The sequence below is a fragment of the Antrostomus carolinensis genome, unplaced genomic scaffold (genome assembly GCF_000700745.2).
Source record: "Antrostomus carolinensis isolate BGI_N321 unplaced genomic scaffold, ASM70074v2 scaffold2512, whole genome shotgun sequence".
In the NCBI taxonomy this organism is placed as follows: domain Eukaryota; kingdom Metazoa; phylum Chordata; class Aves; order Caprimulgiformes; family Caprimulgidae; genus Antrostomus; species Antrostomus carolinensis.
This window is the reverse complement of record NW_010300427.1, coordinates 37188-54038: the sequence shown is the minus strand read 5'-3', so window position 1 is coordinate 54038 and position 16851 is coordinate 37188. Positions and strand designations below refer to the sequence as shown.

Sequence of the window (16851 nt, the reverse complement as noted above, 5' to 3'; positions counted from 1 at the left end):
TGAACAGACCTCAGAATGCCCTAAAATAGGCACTTCACTGAGTTCCTCATAGCATCATCTTCAGGTATGGTTTTACCTAAGGGGAGAACTTCTTGAGGGCAATGAGAAAAATCTGGCTGCATGACTGAGGGCTGGGTTTGACTCCTGCTTGCAAAATCAGGATTTTTTAAAAATAAATATTTTTATTTTTTTATATGAGTCCCATGGTTGTAATATTTTAATACCTTTTTTTCCCCTCTGAGGTCACTAGAGTTGCATCAGCAAGAAAAAAGTGACCACTGTGTTCATGGGGTATGAAACACTTCATTCTTACTTTGCCCACTGAAGTAAACTCATTTCATAGTGCAAAGAGCTGCAAACAGAAGCTCCTTCGCTTGTGCGTGGAACGTTCCATCTTTTAGAAAGTAGATCGTTCAGTTTACATTGGCTTTGTGGGGAAATATTTCACCTTTTACATTCGAAGACAGTCTTATAAAATATGAGAGTTTAAAAAGAAATAATTTTGCTTTCTAATACCTAGAAGAAGACTGAAAACAGAAAATATGTCAGTTGAAGAAACTGATGGTTATCGATGACTGGATGAATGTCCCTTTTTTTTTTTTAATCCTTTGTCTAATGTGAAAGCTCATTACAGAAAGTAAATCCGAGCACACCCAGAGTAGCAAGCTCTTCTGAGTCATGATTTAGCAAGCTGCACTGCTAAGTGATCAATGCCGTCATATAACTGGCATGAAAGGGGTTTGACATTAAGCAAATGAAAAATCCAAAGAAAGCAGCATTTTGGTGAATCCTAACCTAGGCGAGTATTGGGGAGATTCTTTGGAAGAATACATGGGTCCTTTGGTTGGATACTTCTTATGCCGGGGAGTTGAAGGGGGCGGGGGACCCACAATCATATCTATCCTGGCAAAGTAAATAAGAAAAAAAAGACACCAGCAAAATGCATAATGAAGCCACACGTAGGAGAAAAGTTGGTCAGAAAAGTTGCAGAAAGAAAACAACTGAAAAACAGAACGACAGAGAGAGAAAGAGAGAGAATTTGAAAATATATTCTGCTGGAAACAGAAGGTGTTCTCCTACCACCTGGTTGTTGGTGAAAGGCAATGTCTTACCACCCCCCGGGGTAAGATTTGGAGATATAGGCACCACTGAAACATCATTAGGAGATCCCCCCACCCCAGATATAACAGGCAACATGCTTTACCCTCTGGAATATATTTGTACACCTGTAGCAATATGCCACTGAGGTGGTTGGATAGGAACAAACATATATTCATTCTCCTTTGAGTTCCAGTGCTAGAGAACATGTCTCCTCAGTTAGTTCAGAAAAACATGGGCTGTTGGAGTCGGTGAGATACACTGCAGGGTTATATAACTCAATGAATGGAAGACATCCATGGTTGGCAAGGTATCAGGGTGAGACATGAGACAGTGTGAACACAACACTGAAAAGAGCACATTACAGACACGGCAACAGAGGCGTTAATGATTAAAGAGGAAAGTGCATGTAAACACCCCAGAAATTTGTTTGAATGCAGCTTTAATCCACCAAAGCCCTGGCTACGGGAGGTCATGGCCAGCCCTGTCCAGCTGAGCTGGCAAGGAGAACACAGAGCTTTTGATTGCTGAAGGAAAGGGAAATAAAAGTATCTGTTCTCCTCTGAGGTGACCCATGACTGGGCTCCACCATATGGATGTGTTGTACTTCCAGCACCAGTTGGTCATGCCCCAACATTGGCCACGGCTACCCCAGACACGCACTTTGTCTATGGGGTGCCCCTTCCAGATCTACTGGGCAGGTGACCAGCCATTGGACCTCTTGGTGCCCATCTGGCACCCTATGATGATGAATGCTTCAAAGGATGACCCCAAAGGGGGTCTGCTCCCATCACCATCACTGATCTCCTGCTCAGTGGGGACAGTGAAAACAGTGAAGGTGTCTGGTAGACCTGGATCCCAAATCCAGGTACTTTATACTTTTTAAGCATGTAAAAGTTGGAGCTGCAAAGGAAAGTGTCTCTCTCCTGGCACTACCCCCACAATGAATAAAAAAAACAATGAAAAAGTGAAGCAAAGAGAGGTGTCTCTTGCCTGGCCTGAAGGTTTTTAATCCGGGAAAGCATGTCCAGGTGACCGGCTGAATACTGCTCGATGACATCCATCACGTCATAGGGCCGAAGACTCTCCTTAAACTTGCGCTTGGAGACGAGAAATCTCATAATGCTGCAGTAGATGGAGAGAAAAGGCAAAATATAGTCCCTGGGCTGCAGCCTGACCTGCTTAGTGGCAGATACAAAACACTGCAGGGAGCTGCTTCGGCAGGAAAATGGAACAAATCCCAACCCTGTGGGTTTGGGAGAGAATGCGGCAATAGGAGAGGGGAAGGGGATGGCAGGAGTTCGTGGCTGAAGCCCTGTCTGCAACTGGGGGGTCCCCGATGCCCCTTGGACTATCAGCTGTGTGAGTGTCCTCTCTGCATGGTTTTTATAAATGTCAGCATTAAATCTCAAAGCTGTTGAGAATGATCATTTGGATGCATCCCCGCAGGGGATTTTCCTGTTTCTCTGGTTTTGCCTTCCCTCAGCAAAAATTACTCTTTCTGGCAGAATTTTCTGTAAAGGAGGACAGGCCACCCAGGGGAAAAACAGCCTGCGGCACAGACACTTCAGCATTTGCCACCTCTGCTTGGACTTTAAATTTCCTTGGGTTTTCTCTCTCTCTCTTCTATATTTTATTTTTTCTGGACTATTTCCCCGCTCTCCCTCTCTTACCACACTGCCCTGATGCTGACTTTCAGACCCGGTGTCAAATCTTCTGTCACAAACTCGCAGTTGCAGCTTTTGTTCTCATCAGGAATGTCTTCTCCAGGCAGGCTTGCTTCTGGGTTTGGGAGAGGGAAGAATAAAGACAACACGTTACTATTTCCCATGATGGTGCCGCATGAGGAAAGGTGAGTCGAATGGCAAACAGTAACATCAGGGGAAGCACCAGAGATCTTTGCTGAGTGTCTCAATGAGAGCACTGCCCAAGATGCATTAAGGTGACATCCAGCAATGCCGACTGCAGCTCTCATCCATCTCTAGATGCCCAAATCTTCTTTCTTTCCCCACTTCCACAGAAATAAAACATTATCGTGGGTGTCAGTAGGGTTTTTTATCTCTTATTCTACTCTTATATCCAAGCCAAAGGACTGGAAGGGGAAAGAGACCTAGTTGAGCACCCTGGCTTGCAGCTCTGCCCTTCTTGGATGGGGAGGGAGATGCTGAGGCCAGGGGGGATTTGAGGTCCAGCATGGCACCCCAATCCTCACCTTCTGAGTTTTGCCGCGATGCTGCTCCCTTGATGCGGAAAGCTTGCCGGGCTCGGCTGCGGTCTCCAAAGCTCCAGCTCTTGGGCACTTTGCTTGGGCTGTCCTCAATGCTCTGGTCAGCGCTGGGGGATCTCCGGATGCCCTGAGCCTGTGGAGAGCCTTTCCCTTTGGTGCCAGCACCGCGGGGACTGGAGAAGACACGATCTTTCAAACTGACCTTCTGACTGTTCAGAGAAACACGTTGAAACAAAGACAAAAAGGAGACAGCAGGAGGAGTCATTCTGGAAACCACGCAGTCCTTCCCCACCAGCCATTAGAAACCAAGAGCACTTCCAAGCAGCAGTGAGATGTAGTTTGCTGTTGGCTTTTCTTTTTATTATTTTAATATATATATAATTTTATTTTTTTTTTTTTAAAGAAAGCATTGTAGAAATGTTTCTGCCATAATGAGTGAAATGGAAATGATAATTAAGAGAGAGAAAATAATGAGGACTTAAACAGAAGCCCCTCATGGGATGCCAGGGCTGGCGGGACAGAATGACGTTAAACAATGAGGTTATGATTCCTTAAATCACTGATCAGCTCCGATCACGAGCAAGGAAGCTTTTCTTTCACAACCACCTTCCAAAACCCTATTTCTAATAAGAAAATACCAATTAAAAAAGCCTTTATCTGAAACTTTTAACTTTCTTGGAAACACTTCACTTCTGGTGCTCAGACTTGTCCTTCCCCTTTCTTCAGCTCCAGTATTTCCTTACTCCTAAAATGTGATCTGCCACTTTTATATCTCCCAAATAGTTCCTTTTTTTCCAGTCATATATTTAAATACTTAAATACAAACACTTAAATATGCAACTCCTTTGTATCCTATAAAAATTCAATCTCAAAGCTAGCTAACATTTATCTGCAGGCCTGCAACGAGTATCATGAACATGCAAAGCAAAATTTCACAGCTTCAGAATATGGTATTTTATTGTTCTTTTCCTCTTAGGATCCCATTTCTTTAAAACCTTGTAATTATGGTTTGAAAAGAAGATCTCTCCAGAAACAGAGATGATCTCACTGAGAAATAGACTGTTGACCCAACTCTAATTATTTTCCAAATTCTGAAATTTGTAATTAAAAACTTTCACTCAAATGAAGATGATGGATTTTCACGTCAAAATTGCAAAACAAAAAGATTTTGTGAAAATCTTTATGAAAGGGCAAGCTTTATCGAGAGAGCATTGGGGAAACCAAACTGCAAATCGTTTTGGATAATTTGATATTTTCTGAATAGTAACAGATGATTAAAACACAGTAATGGAGGTTAGACAACCAGCACAAGGCACTTGCACAGGTAGCTAATATTTTATATACAGGCAAATCAAAACTGAGTAAAACCACGGATGTAATTCCCAACACTCTCTACCACTGCAGCAGCCACTTATCATTTTGCTGCAAATGTTCTGAACTTGGGGGAAGAACATTGCAGGAATTTTGATTTCCACATCAGATTTCCAGGTCACCAACCAAAGACCTGTTTTGTTTTGGTTTTTTTCTGTCACTCAGCAACTCCACCTTAAAGTTCAGAGCCAAACATTCCTCCTTTGCCTTCAAAACTGGCACGAGGCTCTTCAATCAGAACTTAGATGCTGATATTTGAAGGAAAGTAAAACACAGCTCCCTTCTCCCCAGCTGTACTGTGTTGACGAGAACAGACATTCATTTTGGTCAGTAAAGGAAGAAGATGTGACTTGAAGACACACAGGGAGCAGATTTGTTGAGTAAGAAGGTGCTATTTTTACAAAGTCACTTTACATTGCGAGACGTCGAACATTGACAGGGAGAGAAAGGTGCTTAGGCAGCATTTTTGGGAATTGCACAGCATGATTCCAGACAGGAGCTGCGGCCCCGATGCAATGCCCAAGGGACCAGGGAGAGCTGCTCCTGGGCTGCAGAACAGGGTTATCTGTGGTCATGGACTGGGCAACAATTTTGAGTTGAAAGATACACTTGAGAGAAAATAAAATATGTTCACGATCAAGTGAGAAAAGGCAGAATTAATCCAATTAATGATGCATTTTTAATTCAGATTATTTCATTTCCAGTGTGCTGCCCACCTGCCGGGTCTGTCTGAAAGTCATGGGACTAACAAATGTTCAGCAGAGCTGAAAATCTGATCAGAGGTACAAATCCACACAGGAATCCAGGAGCAAGCATGTGCCCAAATACCTTTCTGGATGTAGACCTTAGTGATATGTGCTACCAAAATCACTGTACATAATGAGCCAAATATTTAAAAGCAATTCTCATTCTGTGTTTCTTGGATTAGAAACCAGACTGAAATTTTATTTGTCATTTGATCCTGAATCATACAATGGTTTGGGTTGGAAAGTACCTTAAAGATCATCCAGTTCCAACCCCCCTGTGATGAACAGGGACACATGAATAAGCCAATTGGATTTGTTTTTCCTTTATTTTAGTTGATTTTACAGAAGAATATTCCTGAAATCTGCTGCATTTCATTCATACTAATACTTTGAATTACCATGGTCTTTTTGAAACATAAGTTTTATATAAATGAATCAGCAATACACCAATATTCAGAATTCAAAGCAATCTCTTTGTCCCTCATCATCTACTGAGTTGCTGCCAACACCAATCTCAGTGTGAAAGCAGTTGCCTATCACCGAGTAGAGCAGGGCCTTTTCTTTGGGGCCCCTTTTCCATTTCCACAATAAACATGCTGCAAATATTTGCAAGAATCACAAAAGGCAAAAAAAGAAAGCGTTGAACTTGGTGAGGAACATGAGCGAAGAGTTTCAAGCTTGATAGCATGAGGTGCAACACCTTCACACATTGAAAAATCTTGCAGAAATTTGATGAACTATTAAGAACTGGGTGGGTTTCGTTCCTGAGTACTGACTACTCAGGAAAAAACCCAACACCTAGTGTAACTTATTTGTTTTAACATAGGTAACATGAGACAACATGAACAATTAATTGATTTTTAATTTCTGTCATGCAATTCTGTCATTGGAAATGACACGTGAAATCAAATGCAAGTACAATCCCTGCAGAAGGGAATGCTGTTGGGGTCTGCAGGAGCTGGTAAGAAAGAGTCCAAAATAAATAGACATATATAGAGGTACATATTGTCAACTAATCCAAGATCATGTTCTCATTCAACCAGAAAGTCATGCAGAGTGATGCAGAGTGTCCTGGAGAAGTGGTATTTAGATGTCACTCAAGCAGGTGGTAAATGAGACTCCATTCACTAGGAAGAGTATGTGTTGGTGACATGAGCATGAAGAAAGCAGTAATCCAGCCACAGATGACAACACGAACCGAAACTTGCAATTGTGATAGCTAAGAGCAGCATGAGCACGGGGCAAGTGCCCTGCTTGTGTTAGGGGGAATGAAAAGGAAATAAAACTGTGGCTTTGTAACCAGAGACAAAGATCATGGGAAGCTGTAACAGCATAGTAGGGTGTGCTTTAGTTCCTGGGTCTTCATAAGCACTTCTAGTTGTCATCTATTAAAAACAAACTCAATAAAAAAAAATTGGTAATGTTTTCAGGCTGACTTTAGGGAAGGTTTACAAAACTTTCAGCTTTTGACTGGAATTTAGCAAAGGATAGAAACTGAGTTGACTTTTTCCTCTGCTGATAGTTAAAAACCAAGAGCCCATGCTGGATGAACACCTAAGGACTGATCCGTGGTCCCCCAGCTGACAGAAAGATGCTCAGTGCTTTAGTGGGCTTTGCATTTCGGTTCATTTAGGTCCAACAGCCCAGCACGCAGCAACAAAACACATGAGAACAAACCTTCTGAGCTGCCATCAGCCTCCTTAGGGTGCTGGGGGTTTGAGCTCCCATCTGAAACCCTCTGCTCTGGGGTTCATTCCAAAGCCCTCTAGTATTACATCAACACTTTCAAAAAATGTGGACTCATTACATTAGCAGTAATTTTGGATCAATAAAAAACATCACCTAGAACTTCTTGTCATGGATTTTAAACTATGCTTGACCAATACTTTAATTTTCTCCTTTCATTTTGTAGGTAGCAAACGTTAGTCAAACTGAGACAGACTAACATGGACTCACATCCATCTCTACATGTGAACTCAACCAGTAACAGCGTTCATTCTTCTGAAAAGCTACAGCCAGGAGAAAGAGGCTGTCTCCCGACGGGAAATGAGGTTGTTTTTTTAATCCAGAATTTGTGCTGAGCTCATGGCATAGGAGAACAGCTTCTTAAAACCAGGTAGGAGTGCCAGGAGTGAATGACAGCCTTTGCAACTATCACTGGGCTCCAGTCTGGTCACAGGTGTGAATAAGAGGTAGAAACCAATTTCTGGAGACATGAGGAAAGGAAAATATACTTGTGTGTGCAACCCTTGCCATGACTAGAGCAGAAACCAAGAGAGGACCAGGCTCAAGCCTTCAAAAAAGCTGTTGGAAAGGTGAATTCAGCCCAGAGAACGGAGTTTCTAGAAGCAGAGCAACCTGGGCATAAGGAAAACAAGGTCAGCCAATGATCAATGTCATGGTGAGTAAGCCCTCCTCTTCCTTGTCCACAACCATGACTTGGGTTGAAGGGAGTCACTGAAATCATAATGGAAAAGACTAGAGTCACACCATCCCTGCCGCCACCATCTGGCCAAGCATGGGGCCTCAGGTGAGCGAAGGGACACTGGTGCCAGACACATCTTTAACCTTGGCCCTTGGTATTTTGCAGCACTGCTGTTACACCATCACCCCTCTCTTCCTAACACAGCGGTTTTCCCCAGCTGACACTGAACACATGTTACACCATCACCCCTCTCTTCCTAACACATGGCTGTTTTTCCCCAACTGACGCTGAACATGATCAAACACCACATCACACGTATCCTGCATCTTCCAGAGACCTCTTGCCATTTGCCAGCTCAGCTGGTTTGCATTTCAGGAGCACGTTTGAGCTGGCTGATTATCCTAAATAAGACTTTAATAAACACACTACACCCAGTCCTGCAGGCCAGTCAAGGACTCTGTAACCACCTTTCCTTCACTGATCTGTCTGCCATTCTTCCCACTGTCAGGTCTCTGTGGTGCTTTCATCCCTCTGAGTAGATGCCAGGAAAGTCTCTTACAAAGCAGAATATGATAGAGCTGATAATCTGGCTTGGTATAGCTAAATTACTGTCTAAAAATGCATGCATTATTGCATTTATTGACTAGAGCTCATTGGTTTAGTACATTAAGAAACCACGGCTTCCTAAGGACTTTTCTATTAATTTACCTACATTGAGTTTTTTGTGATTGCCTCATCATTTACTGTTATTTCGTTATATGCATCCTAGATGAAGGCTTTTAGCACTCAGCCTTAGATGCATCAAAGTTCTGGCATCTGCCCCTAACTGTTTGTGCAGCAGGGGATTGCAGGCAGGTAGCCCAAGGGTCCAGGAAAAGAAGATACTTGAATTATTTTTATGTCCCTTCAAGGTTAACCTATAGTTTTACTAAAGGAGTGTCTAGAACACCACATTCAGGATGGATGCAGGTTAACAAAGATGCTCCTGTAGCTACTTTAAAGTTCAAGACTCCTTTTTGACAGGAAGAACCACAGTCTGTAATCCTCCATCTCAGGGTCTCCAATGGATCAAGAAGATCTTGAGATAATAACTTGTTTCATCCTCCCTTTCCCTTGCAGAGCTCAAGATGGGGAAGATGAAATGAGGACCCACAGTGGGAAGAAATTCAATAGAAATTAGGAAAAAAATATACTGGCTTTACCAATTAAAAATTCATGCCTAGGAGGACATGCAAGGAAGACATTAAGATCAGAGTGGCTGATTTTCCAGAAAACAGAACTGGACATGGACAGGTGAGAGGACAGCATTACGAATATCACTGCTTGTTTTAATCTCTGCCAAAAACAACCTCAATGCTGAGCAACTGAAAGGCACTTTTCTCTGGGGAGAAGTTCTCAATTACACTACGCTTCTGCCTCCAAAGATAAAACAACCTCATCTGGCAAATGGAAACACTACAAAAGGAAGGATAATTTTTTTTTTTTTCAGCTAGACTATTGACCAAATCTTTGCCATTCAGAAATGGATTGAAATGTTGTTCTGTGCAACTGATGATCACCTAATATTTAAACCAGTCCTTTCAAGAATGAACTACAAGGAAGGCCACAGTACCATCAAAACATGGAGCAGGAGACTAACCCAAAAATTCAGGCTATTTGTCCAGGTACAGGGGATTTCCTACCATGGAGAACTTATTATGAGATCTAGATCATACCCCCTTCCTCTTTGTTACCCATTCAGAGATGGGATTTACCACACTACTTCTGAGCTTCTGGTAGACTCACATGGAGCAGGAGACTAACCCAAAAATTCAGGCTATTTGTCCAGGTACAGGGGATTTCCTACCATGGAGAACTGCTTATTATGAGATCTAGATCATATCTCCTTCCTCTTTGTTACCCATTCAGAGATGGGATTTACCACACTACTTCTGAGCTTCTGGTAGACTCAAGTCTCAGCCATGAGTCTTAGCCTCTAGACTGACAGATAATAAAAATAGTCATCAGGGAAAAAAAAATAGCAAGAAAATAAAAGATACAAGTTGGAACAATTAATGGAGAAAATCAGAGATACATATACTTTTAAAACTGTAGTTTTATGCTTTTAAAACTGTAGTTTGTTGGCTTTCTGAGGGAGACAGAGACTGGTGATTTTGAGAATTAAAACGGACTCCAAAAAAAGAGCATGCAAAAATCCGGTTTCACAAACATGCGGCATCGCTCGGTGCCCTGCCACTCCTGGGCTCTCCACCTGCCTGAGCTGATGGGGTTCACCTGCCAGCATTCACAGCATGCAAACTCCGGGCATTGCTAATTCAAGAAGGTGCATGTTTGCTGCTGAGAAGCAGTGTCTGGGGTGGGGGAAGAGACTCTTCCAGTGCAGGAGTGGAAGTAGACATATTTAAGTAAAATAAGATGTATGTATCTGCGTACCCTTATGGCCATCAGTTGGGTGCACTAAGGGATGCTCATTGGGAATTCTTTGAAGCTGCCTAACAATTGTCAACCTGATGAAAAAGATGAAGACACTGCTCATACAAAACCCTCTGCTCTATCTATCTGCTCCCCGTGGGATCTAGAAACAGAACCATTCACAATACCAATGTCAACGCTAAGGGGAACCCATATCCCCTACGTCTAGTGGGACAGGCTGAGATTAGTCCTTCTCTAGCTGCGTAGTAGAGGTGCTAGATAGGCAAGCTGTGGCTTCTGAAGGCCACAAGATTGGGAAAGGTCAATTTGTAGTGTTCAGAGAGCCAAAGGAACGGTGATTGGAGCAGAGGTAGGAAGCTGGTACTTCTCATGCTACTAACTTGATATTGCTGCACAGTGCAATTCAATTTGTAAGGATTCCCTGGACCTTGAGAGGGATGGAGCAATAGGGAGGGAGGGGTGGTCTTAAAAAAAAAGTATTATTATTTTTCATCTTTTTTTAAACTTCAGTTCCTGGTCTCCTTCTTCGCTGAGTAGACACTGGCTTGCTAGCCCAGACCAAATTTGCCATCCTTGTCTCTTTGATTCACATGTTCTACATGATTAGTAGACAAGGAAGCCTCTAATTTCTGAGTGGACAATGGGGGGAGGAGGCTCTTTCACCTTTTTTTTTTTACTCATCTAGTACCTCTATTAAGCAGAGAAGTGATCAGAACGGGTGGTAGCAGGGTAGAGGGAGAATGAGCCGTGCAGCTTTTGATTAGTTCCGTGCGACGCATTTCCCGTGGTACCTAGAGTTTCCTGAGCAGCATCCGCATAGTGACTCTCTGCACGGTTTGCTTTTACTGGAAATGAGGGAGAGTAAAAATTAGACCTGGAAGCAAATGCCAAACAGGAAACTTTTGATTACTGACTCTAGGTTTAAAAGACAGGTGTTTTGAGGGCCGGGTTCATGACAGGATTTTTCTGTTTGAGCATTAAGTGGAAAAAAAAAATAATTAAAAATCAAGAGGGTTGCTGAAATTTATCTCACTGTGGTCAATAAATTCATTATTAGAAATGAGGCATTCTGCACTGAAATGGTGGTGTCAGTTCATCTACAATTGACTGAGTCCTGCAGGAAGATTTTTTCATCTGCATTGAAAACAAAAAGTACTCTCTTCTAAATAGATTACGATGACTTTTTTTTCCTCCATTATCTAAGCCATGGAGAGCCAAAAATTTAACTTGTTTTGTCCAACAACATCCCAAATGCTCAAATTTCTTTTTTTTTTTTTGCCAAAAAAATACCCTCACAGAGAGAGCTAGTTAATCTGTGAATTATTGGCATTTCTCATACAGGAAATAGCATTATATTAAGCCTGGCATTTAACAACAACAACAAAAAGATAAAAACAGAGTGTGGTGCAGTCCCTTACGAGAAGGAACTTGAAGATCTGTGATCACGCATCTGGTTTTTGTAAGACGTTTTAGACAGGTCCCTACAATGGCTGGGGAGTTACTGGCTTTACTGAGGCACCACCACAGCTCCCGTGAGCCCATCCCAAATCACTGCTCAGGCACTGCCCTGCCAGATTGCCACCACAACCAGGGTTCTCCACGCCATGGAGCAGCCCTCTACCTGCAGAAGGGTAATAACGAGGCCCCCATCATCCCATCTGGCCACCAGCAGGCAACACTTGCTGAGTTCATGGACAGACTGAAAAAGCTGAAGGGCATAAAACCCCCAATCTCTTTGTACACTTGAACTCAGCAATCGGAGGAGCTCATGGGCACACACACGGAGAAAGAATTTGAAGGAATTCCTTCTGCTTCATGGCATCCCATGCAAGCTCAGCCAGCACCACTCTCTCCATCCTGGGGACTTATTAAGTACCTGCAATGAGACCCCCACATCCCCAGTGAGCCCTGGGGACCAGTGGTGCTACCAGGGCTGTTCTGGAGCTGGGGTCTGAGCATTGCAGCATGGGAGTGGGATATTCAACATGCAGAGCCTCAAGGAGACACATGGGTGACTCTCCTCTGCAGTCACTACAGAAAGATGCAGTCCCTTCTATGCAAATAATCCGCTCCCCTAAAGGCAACTGATTATTTCCAGATTACTATCAGTCCCAGCATGAGTCTCTGACACCAGCTGTGCTGGTTAGAAGGTCAAACACCAACCCAGACCCATCAGGCTCCTGTGATTGACACCAGTTTCCATGGGCAGTAGTTGTTGGTGACACCTTGGACACCCTGGGCTGGATGAGCAGGGGCCCACTGAGTCAACCAAAGGCATCCTCCAGTGCGTACAAAAGCCTTAATCACACCCCTGAACAGAGATATTAATGTGGTGTGTAGCTCAGACAGACATATACATACATTGATATAGATATACGCACAGATATACATACACATTACAAGGTGGCCCAGTCCAGCATTCACTCAATATGATAGCCAAGGTCTTGATGACTTCATTAGGCTCAAGGACAACCTTCCAAAGAGGTTCCTGTCATTATCTACAGAACTGAACTCATGCTGGACAAAGTAATCTGAGTTTTAGCTTCCCAGTTCCCTGGAATCCTTCTGTTTCTTTTTCTCTGCTACTAATGTATTATTATGATCATTAGTTCATTAATTTTTAAGATTTCCCCCTAATCATATTTTGAAAAATACATTTTGGAACAAATGTGGTCACAGATGCCACCAGATGTTGATCAAACCATCTGTTAAAGATCATCTGAAGCACACATTTCATACAGGAGCCTCCATAGCCCTGGCTAACCGTACATTTGTCTTTTTGACATTAAAATCAGAAGACAAAATAAAGAGAGACAAGGTGCCACAGCTCATTCCCAGCCTGAATAACATGGGGGTAATCAAACCCTGTTATCACCCTGATTTGTTGGCTTTCTGCAGCAGGAGGGGTGAGAAAAGCCCCACCACGGAGCCCCCCTCCTTCCCTGGGGTGATGAGGCAGAGAGGACTCGGATTTGAACCCCACACGAGAGGTCTCAGAGGTGCGATGGGTGTTCACTGCTCCTGCAGCAGCAGCCAGCCCAGAGAAGGTGGCCACTTCTCCTGGCCAAGGCAGATGGTAGGGTAGACACAACTCCCAAAGCGATGGGCAGAAGAGGCTCTGTAAGCAGTTTTTTATAAAAAGGGAGGAAAATAAAAAGGGGGCAGAGGCACATAGCATGTAGAAAGAGGCCAGCATCTTTTCTGCTCATCATAGCGTGAGGTCCGTGCCACAAGGAGGTGAGTTCCTGACCCCCCAGCAGGCCAGCACACAGCTTCCCAGCACTCGATCATAGATGGATGCAGACAAGCTCATGGTGGAAAAAAAAAAAAAAAAAGAAGTGATGGAGAAAGGACATAACCTATCTCTCAGATCAGCTGTCCCTTTTTATGCCAAGACCAAATCAAAAGCCATCTGAGTAATTTGAGGTGACCCTAAGCCTCCACCACACTATCCCCATAGTCTCCCCATGTCATTCCACCCCAGGCAGCAGCTCTCCAAGCACTGTCTCAGCAGAAATCAACACAGCTACAGCAGCACCAGAGCTGGAGTACAAGACCCTGACAGCTGCCCCATGTACTGGCGGGGTGGTTGGGATGTTCCTGGACCTTGCAAGGCAATGCTTGTCTGGCACAGCACCTTCCCACGAGTCGTGCCAGCATCCTTTCTCTATCTTAAAACATATGAAGATGGGAAACAGTGGAAAAGCCATTTCTGTTCTGTTTGCTGTAAGGATTTTGTGGTATATCACTCATGGAAAGAGGAATATAGGAAATCAGCCACTCCCTATAGATAACTACAGCAGGAGGAAGATCCAGCTATCCCCAGGTGAGAGACTGTGTTTCCTTACATCGATGGAAGTGGGAAGTAGTAAATCCTTTGCCAGCTAAAGCAATAAAATTACAGTGCTGGGGTCTGCTATGAAAGAAGGTTCATCCCAAGGAAATCTCTAAGTGAAACTGTCAATCAGTGACAGACCATAGTGGGATGATTAACTGCAGGTTAACCTGCAACGTCTACAAAGAAATATTATACCCAACCTAGTGTTGTAACTGGTAAAAATGAACCCTGCAAGATAAGCCTAAGAATCAAAAATAAGAAATAAGACTAGTACCTCAGAAATAAGACTAGCTCCTGCAATTGCAGACATGCTGGCTGGCATGACCCTACCAGGTTCCATCAGCCCTCAGATTTCCTCAGCTATGGAACTGATGGGATTAAACAGAGATTTTATCTCATTGCTTAGTCATATGCTTGTGAGAAATGTGGATTTACCCTTTGATGCATCCAAAGTATGTCACGGGCTGAGACAGGACAGAAGAGGAGCCAGGCCCCTGGGATCCTCCTGATGCCACGGGCAGGTGGCCAAGATTTCAGCCTTGGTCTGCTCCCAGAGAGCAATTCCCACCCACATAATGCTTCTTGCTTTAATAAAGCTGAATGGAGAATGTCTTCATTCTTGCTAAGCAGACTGAGACCCAACGTAGGAAAGGAAAAATAAAAATTATTCTGGATAGTTGAAACATGATCTTGGTGATTTGATTTACTTGGCAGGGAAGTGGATGGAGTGCTACAGAGGTTCTGCTTGCAAATAAAACTCAAATAAAAGACAGAAAAAAAGAGTAAGGGGAAGAAAAGGCAGGAAGGATGAAATTTTCCTCCCTTTAGTCAGCACCATATCTACCCAGAGATCTTTGGTTGGATTTTATATCAAGGAAAAATGAGTTTCTGGCCCCTTAGAATCCAGAAGACACAGTAGAAAGTTACATCTGCAAAATGCCAGGCTCTAGTTATACTTCTGAAAAACATATTCAGTGTTTACAATATTTAGGCTGTAAGCTATGTTTTGAGATATGTGATGGAAGATCTGAAAGCCAAGCAGATGATCTCCACATATCATCAGTTTTGCATCTTACCCCTCAAGAAAAAAAAAAAAAAGACTCAGTCCTAGAATTATTTCTTAAAAGAACTAGGAAAATATAGGTAAAAAGAATTAAACACTTCTAAGGGGATGAAAAGTAGCCTAAAAGCATCCCAAATACCAGCCCTGTTGCTTTCCCTGGGACATGTGAACGTAGAAAAGCTCTCCTGTCAGTGAGATTTACAGCTGGCCTTGGAAGGTGCTCGCCACATCTCAGAGGGCGCCCGGCCAAGCACGCTCTGCACAGTGGACTCAAGGCGTGGAGGGAAGACGGAGCAGGAACTGTGCTTCATCCAGGGGTTGTGAGCCCAAAGGGAATGGGGTGGGGAAAGGGTGTCTCTGCCATGCAATGCTGTGTCATGTCAGAGAGCCCTCCTGCATCCCACGGAGCAGCAGGTCCACGCAGCACCGTGCAGTACCCTGTGGCGAGAGGAGCTCAGGAGAAGTTGGTGATACGGTGATGGTTTTATCTTTCCATGTCACCTCTGCCTGGCATGGCATTGGGTGATGGAGACACAGGGAACTTGGTGACATGGTGATGGCTTTCATCTTCCCATGTCACCTCTGCCTGGCATGGCATTGGGTGATGGAGACATAGGCAAAGCATCACCTACCCACCAGCACTCGTTGAAACTGCATTATACTGTTTCAGCTAACACTTCAGCAACACAAAAAAAATAAGCATAAACCAAAGCCCTACTGTCACCCCAGAGAAGTAGCTTCCAGCTCTGCCCGTGGCTCTCTCTACCCCCCACATCCTCACACCTACAACCCGAGGCAGACTGGAAGGAAGAGATGATTTAAGGTCCAGCATACACTTAGATACATCAGACTGCCACAGCACAGAAAAAGCACGTTAACACCTAAAATGCTTCTCTCGATGGTGCCACGACATGACCTGTACACACACACACACACACACACACATACACAGAGAAATCTACAGGTAATGCATGGGAATGGCGTGTGGGCAGCGATACAGACCTTGGCGATGGTTCAGGCTGCTGCTCTTTCCTTTAAACAGAAGCAATAGTACATTAGCATGGTGTCAGGTGGCAAAAGATGTTGTTGCTTCACTGTTAAAACATAACGAAAGGACAATACCAAACAATACAACTAAGTGGAAGTTGTGGACAGAAGAAAGGGAAAGGTGTATTTAATTCCTGGAGTTTCTGGCCCGGACAGAAGATCACTGGAGACTCACACAACCTCAGAGAAGACACATACAATGCACAGGGTTAAAGAGTTTATCCCAACCCATCCTTGTGCCTACACATGACTGAGACACCTGACAGTCGTGTGATTTGTGTGAGCACAGGAGGACTTTCTGTGGGCTCAGACAGTGGCTGCCTTCGTCTGGAAATGCACCACATGGAGTTGTTTCTGCACATCAGGAAGGATTTGAGCAGCTCCCGTGAACATGATGTATTTGATTTTCCTTCCTGGCCATTAGGACAGAGCTAATGTCAAATCTTCAATGGATGCTTTCACCCTGCAGTGCTAACACGTGGTGGTTGGAGATGGAAATTGGTGGGGAGGAGTATGGACCCCTGCCCTGACATCCTGATACCCCAGGTGGGACTTCTGCCTCCAAAGCCTTTGGCAGCTGCTTTGCCAAAGTAGTTGGCAAAG

At 43.8% G+C, this 16851-nt stretch overlaps 1 protein-coding gene across 1 annotated transcript in view; it reads right to left on the bottom strand.

Annotated features, from left to right (window-relative positions):
• The window catches only part of KCNQ2 (potassium voltage-gated channel subfamily Q member 2), a gene marked incomplete at its 5' end in the record, with an annotated part of 40741 nt that overhangs the window by 6672 nt on the left and 17218 nt on the right, over nucleotides 1–16851 (bottom strand). The window contains 5 exons of the mRNA XM_029083796.1: nucleotides 796–903; nucleotides 2092–2223; nucleotides 2772–2880; nucleotides 3311–3534; nucleotides 16204–16233. Of these exons, the coding sequence (XP_028939629.1) occupies nucleotides 796–903; nucleotides 2092–2223; nucleotides 2772–2880; nucleotides 3311–3534; nucleotides 16204–16233 (603 nt within the window). The remainder of the gene's footprint in view (nucleotides 1–795; nucleotides 904–2091; nucleotides 2224–2771; nucleotides 2881–3310; nucleotides 3535–16203; nucleotides 16234–16851) is intronic.